Consider the following 12,329-nt stretch of genomic DNA (forward strand, 5'->3'; position numbering starts at 1 on the left):
AACGCAGCAACAACAATATTTATACAACGATATATAAAACGAAGAACCTAAGGTCTTCCTTACATGACACATGTTCAACGTTTTTCCTTATTTCTAGACATGGCAAGATAATGATTATATTTCAGTTTTAATCCCTGTAATTTTTATAGTTAAATTTTAATTTTGATTTATATATTTCACTCAAATTTCTTTTTTTTTTCTTTTATATAAGAAGATAATGCCTAAATTTTAATTCTAATACCCCTAATTTTTATGACTAAATTTCAGTTTTGGTTAGTATATTTCACTCAAATCTGCTCTAACATGCCCAATGTTTTCTCTTTCTATATTTTTTTACATGGCTAGTTAATGGTTAAATTTTAATTCTAATTCCTCTAACTTTTATGGGTAAATTTTAGTTTTGATTCCTATATTTCACTCAAATTTTAGATTTAATCTCTATACTTTAATTTTAGCATAATTTTGTACTTCACCTTTTACAATGTCATTAGTTAGTCTAAATATTTTATTATGATTAAATGCTTATGTAAATTTTAAAAATTGTTAACACTTTTAAATTAAATTCGAGTCAATTACAATGTTATTTTTTTGTTACATGGATATTAAGTGAGTTTTTTTTTCTAATTTTAAAATGTCACATCAATAAATTTAATAGAATAATTTTAATAGGGTTTACAAATGAACCTTAATTTTTAAATTTGAAAAATAGAGGACTAAAATTCCAAAAATAAAGGTATGGATATCAAATTCTAAATATATGAAGAGTACAAGAACTTTGAGCATATTGTAATAATTAAAATTTTACTCTATAATTTAACAAAAATATAAATAATTAACTCAACCCGCAATGTGAGTGAAAATCATACAAATATTTATGGTTTTGCTAATATTTTGTTTTTATCATTGCGAGGAACCATCCCATTTTTTAATTAATCGTTAATATTAAAAGTGAAGAGGTCAGTTCAATGTAAAATATCAAAATTTGTTAAGAAACTTTTAATTTTAATTGATAAATAAAAACGTGTCGAAATAATAATTTGAAAATTCAAAAGGAATTTTTAATATTTATTGTATCATTTTATTTATTTAATTAGATCTAGAGATTTTTTAATTTGTGTTTTCTTAAAAGATAATTCCTTTATTATAATTAAACTAACTAGATGCAAATAAAATTCAACAAAACAAAAAAGGATTCTTTTATCATGTATGATTTTTATGAATAATAATTATTATAATAGAATTAATTTTTTTTACAAGCGAAAAAGGATAAAGTATTTTTAAATTGTATTAAGAATAATTATTAATTACAGAATAATACATTATAGCTTTTTATTCATTTACTAGACTTGGTAATCTAACCTAAATTCAAATTTTTTATTTAATTAATTTAATTTTTCATAACAAAATCAATAACACAAATTTATTTAACCCAAATTAAATCAATTAAAACACATAATAACTTGAATAATAAATACCAAATTTAAAATGATCTAAATTCGAAACGAAACTCAATTAAAACTCATGGTATATAAAATCAACCCAAACCATAATACTAAGAATATAGAGCTGCAAAAATTGAACTTGTTTGAAATAAAAAATAACGTGAAATTGTTATACATGGGAATCCACATGATTTAAATGATATAGCAGCCTTTTAGGACAAAAGTTTGAAACATATCACCAAACCTCGGAATAACGAGCCTTGAATGTGTTCCAGAATCTAGATAGCAAGAGCAGACAAGGGAGTCCAGTTATTTTTCATATTATTACAACATTTACAAGGTATAATTACGATAAAGTAGGGAAATAAATGAGATAAAATTTGAAGGCCAATCTAATTGACTTATATAATAAAATTAAAGTTTAATCTTCAATGTCCTTAATTTTTTATTATAACACCCTTATACTCAGTTCGAATTGAGAAACTTAATATAGAAATATTATATTTAGTGTCAATGTGATTTTGGCTAATCACAAATATATTTAAATAATAAAAATAAATAAATTTATATAACTTATATTTTAGTCCCTACTACTTGGAACACACTTGATCTTCCTAGGTATGTGCTATTCTATTTAAAATTTTGAAACTACCCTCTTGGCACTTGGAGATGTGATGAGATGGATGCTTACAACCTCAATTACAACTCTTCAAAATCATTGTACCTAATCTGCACACGGAAAACAAAACCGCACACTGAATAAAAACTCGGTAGTATTTCTATAATCCGAATATTTAAAGATAAGAAATTACAAATATACAATTGAAATATAAACATATATTAATATTTAATTATTACAACAATCATATCATATTTCATTTGTTTCATAAATGTCTCAATTCTCAATACTTGCTATTTAAATAACTTTTCACAATATATTTCACATTTCATTATACAATTGCATTATCCATTCCATATTCATTTCATGAGTATATAACTCGTATATTCCATATATTTACAACATATTTCACATTCTATTTTCAATTCACTATTTCACTTTCATTCCTCATACCATGCCATTTCAATATCAATTATAAAATTTTATTATTCATTTACCCCTATTAATACGACTCGGACTCGAACGGATACACGGATCACCCAAACACACTAGTTTGGCACCCAGTATCTCATCAGATAATTCAACGTAATAAATTGACACTCAATGTCTCATCGAATAAATTCAAAGTAGTAAATTGACACCAAGTGTCTCATCAGTTAAACCGAAATAAATTGATACCCAATGGCTCATTGACTCGAAGTCGAAGAAATCATTAAACTCTTCCAATCCTGTGACATGCCATTTATATCCGACTCAGCCCGATATAGTTAATAAGGTTTAATTTCAAATTTCAAAAACAATCAATATCCTGTATCAAATTATATATATATAATCACTTATACACATGAATTCAATTCAATTCAAATAATTAATACAATCATAATATATATACCAATTCAATCAATTTCCATCAACTTTAATTCAATTCAATATCAAAATGCCAAATACTTACCTCAACCACTTATCATAAACATTAAATTAAAATACAACAATTAGTAACTAGGTTCTGATTATAGAAATACAAAATAGAAATTCTGAGCTATTCGATGTCAACTTTATTTTTCCCCGTTTTAGTCGAGGATTCCGGTACGACATTAGCTACGAAATTAAAATAATTAAAATTTATCAATACAACACAATTCAATCTCATAATTAATATTTCAATTTTTATTCCATATTTATCTCAATTTCATTTTAGTCCCTAAACCGATACTAATTTTTATTCTTCATAATTAATCTTATATTTTCATACAAATTCCATTTTAAACTAAATTTAACTCTCTATTTTCACTTAAATTCCTAAATTTTGAATTTTTCACAATTTAGTCTCTATTACTTAAAATTTATAATTTATTCTACAATTTAATCCTTTTTCATTTCTAACTTAAAAATCTATCAATTTAACCCCTAATAATAAAATTATTCAACATTGAAAACTTAAAAACTCAATAATTTCTAAAATTTTGATATGATTCGGGTAGTATTTAACATTGAAATTCCAAAATCATAAATATTTAAAAAAAAAAAAAAGAAGACTAAATTAACTAACCAATTGAACTTGGAAACTTGAAACCCCTAGCCTTGTCTTTCTTCTTTCTTTCTTTCTCTTTTTCTTTTCTGTTTCGTTTTTGCTTTGTCTCTTTTTCGATTTCTTTTTCTTTCATTTATTTGTTTTATTATAATATTAATTTATAATATAATGTATATACTTAACACTTAAGGATTATTTTATAATACACATACATAATAAATTCACAAAAAAAATCAACCTTATGCCGCCTCATATTAAGACATTGGCATAATTCTTCTTTAATCCCTTTAACTTTTCTTTAATTTATAATTCAACTTTCATCCATTATGCAATTTAGTTTTTATACCTAATTACTCTTAATTCATATAAATTTACCTAACCAAAACCTAATTAACTACACAACTAGCTTCGTAAATATTTTAATAAATATTCACGAGTCCAATCTATAGTAACGGAGTCTCGGAAATATACTTTCTAACACTCCTGACTATCGGATCGTTACAGTTATTCTAAGTTTGAATTTGAATTTCCTCTTAAATTATTAATTGTATTTATTATATTATACGTCGATAATAGCAATAGGAATGATCGCAAAACAATAAGAAAGAAAAATAAGAACACACAGATTTTACGTGAAAAATCCTTATCGGGAAAAAATCACGAGTAAAAAAAGAGAAATTCACTAAGGTTAAAAAACAACAATACAAGAGTTTTGCAATAATGTGTAGATTTTAGGCTTAGTTTAACATTACTTCTCAAAAGTACTTTTGGGCCAAAAAACACAAAATCACTTGTGAGCAAAAATTAAACTTTTCTACTTTTATTTTATGCTTTTGGCTAAAAAAGTGTTTTTACAAAGCATTTTTTTCGTCCCAAAAAACTTTTGAAAAGCTTAAAAACATTTTATTTAGTAATGTTTTTATCTCAAAAGTGTTTTTTAAAAACAATATTAAACTGACCCTTAAAGCGTTAAACAATCCATCTAATAGAAGAAGTATAGTTCTTGAACTTTTACCTCACAGATCTCTAATTTTATTTCTTCATTTTATTTTTTTAAAAAGTGAGTTACATCTCAAACCTTTCAGATCAAATCAAATAGAATTCAGATCACAAAACTCTAATAACATTATTAAACCAAGCTAGTCCACGAAGACTTTGTGGCAGGCTAAGGGTTGTGTAAGAAAGAAAAACAAGTTAGTTTAAGTGGTATAAAATGGGAAATTTTCAACTGTGTTTATTAATGCGGGTTGAAAATATAGGCCTGCACCATTAAGGAAGAAGAAACTATTGAGTTGATACTATGGTGAATGAAGTTAAGAACAATATTTAATATGAGGTTCCGGCAAAGACCATCAAAGGTCCAAAGGGAAGAAACAAAGTTTGGACCCCTAAAAAAATGTAAGTGGCATTTTATTTAATGGTTGTGCATTGCAGCGAATAATGTAGACTATATTATTATTAACAGCTACAGTGCAACAGAAGAGGAATATGGGTTCTCTCAGTCTGTCATTGTCTCTACTTCCTAAAAAGCATATTTCCGTTTTCAAACTCATACAGAGTGTATGATGCAACAGCAAACTTAGTGGGAAAACAAGCAAAAAAGGGGATAACAAAACTACTCCATTGCCACCCCATATATTTTAACTTTTAAACCTCTTAGCTTCAATTATTTCCCAATCAAAGAAACAGCAATAATGGAATTTACCATATTATGCCAACTGCTAGTGCTATATGGTTTTCCATTTTTAATCACATCATCAACCATATCTTGTGTTTGTTTAATCATCCATCTAATTTTTTTGTATTGAGTGATCAAACTTTTTTCTTTTTTGAAAAACGGTATTGCTTTTTCTTGGAGGGAAAGTGTTTAATCAGTCCCCTAATTAACTCACCTCCTATGGGTAAATTTCAAGGATATGCCAATTTTAAATAATATTTAAGGTTTTAAGCACCTTTTTTTATATTTATTATTTTATTTATATATATAAAAAATTTAAAACAATATGAAATAAAAAAATGTAAATATGTGTAATAAAGAATTTGAACTCGAGATTCAAGAACAAAACTACTAACATTTAACTAAAAAATTGATATGTTAAATTAGTAATGGAAACGCTTTTTCAGACAAGTCAACAAAAAAGGCTTATTGCAAGACGTATTTTCTATTTTTCTCTTCAAAATCGATCTATTTTTTAAAATATTATTTAAAATTGGCATAAACTTCAAATTTACCCCACTTCCTAGCTAGACTTTTTTTTTTCAAAAAATAAATTAATGGGATTGTTGCTGGTAAAAGTACCATGATAGTCCCTGTACAATGAGTTAGATTGTATTTTGTCTCTTTTATTCAAAAAATGTGTAAATTAATCTTTGTGCAATATATCATAGAGCACACTGGTCCTTTGTTAAAAAATTCACCCATTTTTGTTGTTAAAAACTAGGAATACCATTTACCACTACTTTACCAGTTTTTAACAGTATAAATTATCAAATTGCTCTTTGATTTAAACGCATAGAGATTATTTTTTCTTTTTTTTGAGTAGTAAAAGACAAACTGCAATCTGGGTCTTAATAAAAAGGCCTCCATAATACTTTTACCGATTATTGCTAAAAAGTAATTAAAGATAGAAATGGTGTAATATTAACTGTGACTTTGAACTCAAAAACAGGAATTAGGAAGACAAAATGGAATCACTAACAAATCTTCTCTTCTTCATTTTTTCCCAAGAAATACATAAGTCGAAATAGTAGAGTGTCCCATACATTCCTAAATGTCTTGAATATTATTTAATATTTTAGGCTTGTAATCTCATTTTTGTTATGTTGCTTGGTTGTTTTCAATTAATTAAATTTGGTTTTGTATGTTGTTAATTGAATAATGGAATGTGAGGGTTATGTTCTCTGATTTGGGTTTATTCTAAATATGCAATGCAAGGGGACAATATATATAATTACTAGGAAAAGGCAATGTCCAGTACTAATTACAAATTCTTCGTTTTGGGTATGATATTTTCAGCAGTGTGATATATAGCGTACTAATGATTGGGGAGTGAAAATGAGTGGTCTTTCAAGTAACCAAATTTTAAGATTGGACAAAGGAATTTTTAAACCCAAAGGCTAAATGTTAATGTCAACAAATTCATCTCACTCTTAGAATTTTAATTTAATTGACATTGATATACTTCTTTTAGTATAGTTCGAGATTGTTTAAATATGTTTTATTCTCTCAATTAAGGGCTCTCTTAATTTTAGACATTTTATGTATATAAACTATCAGATAAAAGGGCATATATAAAAATATATCATTTCTATTTTTAGTACACTTTGTCTCTTAAATTGATAATTCAATTTCAACATTGTGATGTAGGTCTTGTTTGATAGACCATTGAAAATTATTTAATTCATTTGAAATTAATATTTTTAATGATTTAATTTTTTTACACATAGTAATCTAAAATAAAACAATTAAATTTTTTTATTATAAAAAATATGAAAAATAATAAGTAATGGAGAATATTTTCAATTAATTCAATTTTATTTTATTTATTTTAATATTATATTACCCTATAAAAACTTTACATTTAAATTTTGATTTGAGTTTAGAATAAGGTAAAATGTTTAAAAATTAAAGATAAAATATAGAATATATATATATTTGTAATTTAAAATTTATATTCATTAAAAATTTAATTATATTCAATAATTAATTTTAAGTAATATATCAAATAAATTTATAAGTAGTTAAAATTTTAATACTTAATGTTCTACTTTACTTAATAAATTCTAATGAGAAAATGGGTTTTTGAAATACAGCTTTTAATATGAGTCCCTCAAATTTTTTAAAATTTTATTTAAGTCTCTTAATAAGAAAAAATTTAAAGTATAGAGTTTAGGGTGATAAATTTTTAGTGGAGTAGGACATTAAAATTTTGCTCATAATTATTTCCAGCAAAACTATTTTTGTACAATCATCATGAAATTTATTGATGTAATTTGGGGCAAGGTTCACGTGTACACGCGAAACATCCAATTACTTGAAATGCCGCAACTACTCATTTTTCTCAATTATTCCTATAACATTAATCTTTTTCTTTTTCTCAGCTAAAATAAGAAAAATTATTAAAAACATTAGTGCTTTTTTTTTCTTCATATAAATAAACATTCGATTTGCTAAGTACAGCAGTAAAAGTTGAGGATTTGAGTTGGGAATCCAATTTTCAAGGCATTAGAACTGTATGTTTCCTAACATTCGTCAATTTAATTATATATTCTAATAATTATTTAGATTTATTTATAATTCTAATTTTAGTTATATTTTTTATTTTTTAAATAATTCGATAATTATTAGAAAATAACATTAAATTCATCTTGTTGTCTAACCATACCTATTATTCCAAAAAATATATTTATATTTTTATAATTGAATTTAAATAAAAATCCATATATAAATTGGATTCACTTCACTAGAATAATCCTAATTAAGAGAAAACAAGACACATTTGATAAATTTTAATCTTTATTAATAAATAGAGAGGATTGCTAAAAATTAAAACTGAAAAGAGAATAAAGAGAAAAGAAGAGATACAATGGGATTTCCATTTTATTGCAAAAGAAGATCCAGTAAGCTTCCCGCTGCACATTTCTATATTTGCATAATTTATATAGCCTTTTAAAACTTTCACTTCTCTCTCAGACCAAGCAATTATTTAGTACACTCCTTAGTTTTATCTTCTTCATCACCATTTTTGTATAACACCAAAACCCCACCTCTCAGACACCACAGCCATTGTTCTAAAACCAAAAAAAAATGGGGAGAGGAAGAGTGGAGCTGAAGAGGATAGAAAACAAGATCAACAGACAAGTGACCTTCTCTAAGAGAAGAAATGGTTTGCTTAAGAAAGCTTATGAGCTTTCTGTTCTTTGTGATGCTGAGGTTGCTCTTATCATCTTCTCTAGTCGTGGCAAGCTCTACGAGTTTGGCAGTTCAGGGTAGGGAGTACATATATGTATGTATGTATGTTACTGTATAACCAAATGATGTTTCTTAATTAGCTGATTCTTCTTCTTCTTCTTCCTTCATTTTCTCTGTGGGTTTTTTAATTTTTGCTTTCTTCCATCTTTCTCTATTCTTTAGCTTTATATACTGGCATATTACTAGTGTTTTTCTTTTACCGTTAATTAAGATTAATGGGTCATTTACATACACTTTAGTTATTTGTTATCTCTGACTTAACTGCAAACATGACCAAAATCTGGGCCTTGTCATGAATTTCCTTGGCTTTTACGAGATCATTCATGGGAAAACCTGAATTTACCAGTGACCGGTCGACACGTTTCATCTCATATCCGAAACAATAAAAGAACTTCTTTTTATTTCTAACTCTTAACCGGGTCTTCAGCTGCCTTGTGAAGTGTTTTTAGTTTTTCACTCATTAGTGTTGGAACACTAGTACCAAAACTGACTCTTTCCTTCCACTTGAAAGCTGAAAGAAGGATAAACAGAAAAAGAAAAAGAAAACCCAGTATGAATTATGATGACTTTTCTCAGAATCCAATCAAAAGACTAGGTTTTTGCTTTATGACCTCTTAGGCTCTGTGCAAGATCTAGGGTTTTGCTTCTTTTCCCTTTACATTCTCCAGATAAAACAAACAAACAAACAAAAAAGAAGCAGCAGCATGAACTAGTACTGAGTAGTCGGTGGAGAAATCAGGATGGTTCTTTTGGCTTCACGTCTTTTAATCCTTCGATCTTCTGGTTTAACCATTGCTTCTACTTTCTACTTTTCCAGTATTTTTCACCACCAATAATATCAATGTTGCGGTGGTTGTAGGGGCTTAGAAAATCAAACACCCCCACTTAGATATTCGGCTTTCGCTTGATTCTGGGGGATTTTTAAGGATTATTTTGCGCTTCAACCCTTTTTTTTTTTTACTACGAATTCTTGCCTTGTTTTATGTATCGTCCTCTTAGACTGTTTGTTTTCATCACCCTCTCTTTCTCTCTTGTTTTACGCTTCACCCAATATATCTGGATTCTGCTTACCATTAACTAAAATACACACTAGTTTAGGCCACGCTTCTGTTTCATTCTCCGTAGTTCCTTTTTTTTTTTTTCGTTTGAGCCCTTTTACAAGGTGTAATGTCAAATTTGCAGCTTGAGATCTAGGTTTTACTGTTAGAAAATAATGGTGCTACATGGTGTCTTGTCCAGCTTTAACACAATTCTTACATTTAATAGGTTTATATATGGAGAGATGATATGGTAACTTTGTAGTTCCTTTTTTTGCAGTATGAGCAAGACCCTTGAGCGATACCAGCGTTGCTGCTTTACTCCTCAAGACAACAGCCTTGAACGCGAAACACAGGTTTTTTTGGTCACTACATTTTTTCGAGTCTTGTAGTGATTCCAGTATTCCAATTATTACGTAATAAGGTTATCTGTTATCTGTAAATAAATATACTGCCATTATTAGTGATGAGCTTGACTTTGTCTTCTTGCATATCGATACAGAATTGGTACCAAGAGGTAACCAAGTTAAAGGCAAAATATGAAGCACTGCAACGCACTCAAAGGTTATATGTTGTTTTCAAAGCAAAACCATATTATTTGTCAAAAAAAATAAAAATAAAAAAAGGTTTTATTGACTTGTTGAATATAAGTAATGATCTCTATTCATTTTATATATGTTTATATCAGGCATTTGCTTGGAGAAGATCTTGGACCATTGAATGTTAAGGAGCTGCAAAACCTTGAGAAACAGCTTGAAGGAGCTCTTGCACTGGCTAGACAAAGGAAGGTACTTTCTTGCATGTCTTTATAAACAAGCCCTACTAAGTTTTTTTTGCTACTTTCACAAGGTTTATATTATATAATATATATTAAGCTATTCCTAGTAATTTTATTCACTTACATGCATGTGAATTTTCTGGCATTCATTTTTCTTAACTGCAGACACAGATCATGATAGAACAAATGGAAGACCTCCGTAAAAAGGTACTTAAGCAAGTAGTAATATATTATTATTATTATTATTATTATTTCCCAGTAACAATACAATTTTACCAAGATATCATTCCAATGGTGCTGAAATGTTGATAAACTTTCATCTTATTTACCCATTTCCTCACAAACAAGGATCATGCTTAACTTCTTTTGCTTTGCACCCAAGGTTTGGCTTCATGAACTCATATCTAACAGCTGCTTTTCATATTTTGGCAGGAGCGTGAGCTTGGAGACCTTAACAAACAGCTGAAAATCAAGGTTAAACTTGATTAGCAAACATCCCTTTTTCACTTAAACTTTCATCTTATGTACACTACCGCCAGTAAATGAAAAATGTTAATTGATTCCACATTTGCACTTTGGACACTATATATAAAGCTAATGTTTTCCCTGTATTTTCGGAGTTTCAGCTAGAGGCAGAAGGACAAAACCTCAAAACAATCCAAGGTTTATGGAGTAGTGGTGCAGCAGCTGAAACTAGCAACTTTCCTCTGCATCCTTCTCACCCACATCCTATGGATTGTGATCATGAACCTGTTCTGCAAATAGGGTAACCATTGTTATATACACAAACAAATAATTTGAACCTGTTTGGATGGTTTGAATCCAGAAGTGCACAATTTCAATAGACAGTCGGTATCCCTCAAAACATAGTCTATATATCAAGCTCTACAAACCAAGAGGCAACCCCTCTTCAATGCATAACAACAGGAACTAGATGTTACGAGGAATATGACCATGTGAAAGAAAACCATGACATTGGATATTATTGAATGTTAAAAGCTCATCACAATTTTTTTGTTCTTTTTTTTCTTTTTCATATTATTTATTTTAGAAAACTAGTGAGTTCTGACCAACTTCTGCGTGTTGCATCAGGTACCATCACTTTGTTCAGGCTGAAGGATCTTCAGTCCCAAAAAGCATGGCCGGTGAGACCAACTTCATCCACGGATGGGTCATTTGAGCCCTCTCCTAAAAGCAACACAGCTACATATATAATATTTTTGTGATTTTTGTCTCTTGTTTTTTGTTTGGGATTTGTAATATTGCCATCATATATATATATAGAGACAGCTTGTTCAAGTGTACAACATAAGAAAACATGCATGGATCTTAAGGAGCATTTCTCCTCTATTGTGATATATACTGTTGCCTATATATATACAGCTTTTTACTGTTATATTTCAATTTCAGGCACTATTACCATTTGAGCCTTCAAAATTGTTTCTGTTGATAAGGTTAAGTGTGCGGTATTCAATCAACCGAAACATCATGAGAAAAAGAAAATGTCCAATAATTGAGTATTCATAGCCATTCAAATTGGATTTAAAGAAAGGAAAAGCAAGTTGGAACAGTGGGTTGAATGTCTCTAGTCCCAAAAGTGGGTTGAGCCAGCAAAGCCCAATATTAATATGTGGATTACAGCCCATATACTCCCACCAGATTTTTTTGCCTTTCATGTTCAAACGAAGTTTCACTCTTCACCAATCTTATAGCAATCGTACCGTCTTAGAGCATCGATTTTTCGTTCAACTTAATGAATCCTTGGCTCATGCAAAAATTTTAAAATTTTAATTTATAAAAATCTATAAATATATTCGATTGTTTTTAATCAATTCAACTTGTTTTTATATATTAAACTATTCATTAATTTTAAAGTAATGATTAAATTGTAGATTTTTATTTCAATTAATCAATCTAATCTAATTCTGACAATTATGTTTTTACTTCTCG

At 28.1% G+C, this 12,329-nt stretch overlaps 1 protein-coding gene across 1 annotated transcript; it reads left to right on the forward strand.

Annotated features, from left to right (window-relative positions):
* The first annotated feature begins 8,327 nt into the window (after window positions 1-8,327).
* Window positions 8,328-11,810, forward strand: LOC107957285 (agamous-like MADS-box protein AGL6). Its single transcript, NM_001327655.2, has 8 exons — window positions 8,328-8,581; window positions 9,882-9,957; window positions 10,104-10,165; window positions 10,290-10,389; window positions 10,545-10,586; window positions 10,812-10,853; window positions 11,006-11,145; window positions 11,472-11,810. Exons 1-8 carry the CDS (start codon window positions 8,400-8,402, stop codon window positions 11,557-11,559), a joined length of 732 nt encoding a protein of 243 aa, NP_001314584.1. The 5' UTR covers window positions 8,328-8,399; the 3' UTR covers window positions 11,560-11,810.
* Window positions 11,811-12,329: the final 519 nt, after the last annotated feature.

The sequence above is a fragment of the Gossypium hirsutum genome, chromosome A11, assembly GCF_007990345.1.
Source record: "Gossypium hirsutum isolate 1008001.06 chromosome A11, Gossypium_hirsutum_v2.1, whole genome shotgun sequence".
In the NCBI taxonomy this organism is placed as follows: Eukaryota; Viridiplantae; Streptophyta; class Magnoliopsida; order Malvales; family Malvaceae; genus Gossypium; species Gossypium hirsutum.

Coding starts and splice junctions, on each gene's coding strand:
- LOC107957285 (NM_001327655.2), top strand. CDS start 8,400: ATGGGGAGAGGAAGAGTGGAGCTGAAGAGGATAGAAAACAAGATCAAC. Junction 8,582..9,881: donor TACGAGTTTGGCAGTTCAGG/GTAGGGAGTACA, acceptor CTTTTTTTGCAG/TATGAGCAAGACCCTTGAGC. Junction 9,958..10,103: donor GCCTTGAACGCGAAACACAG/GTTTTTTTGGTC, acceptor ATATCGATACAG/AATTGGTACCAAGAGGTAAC.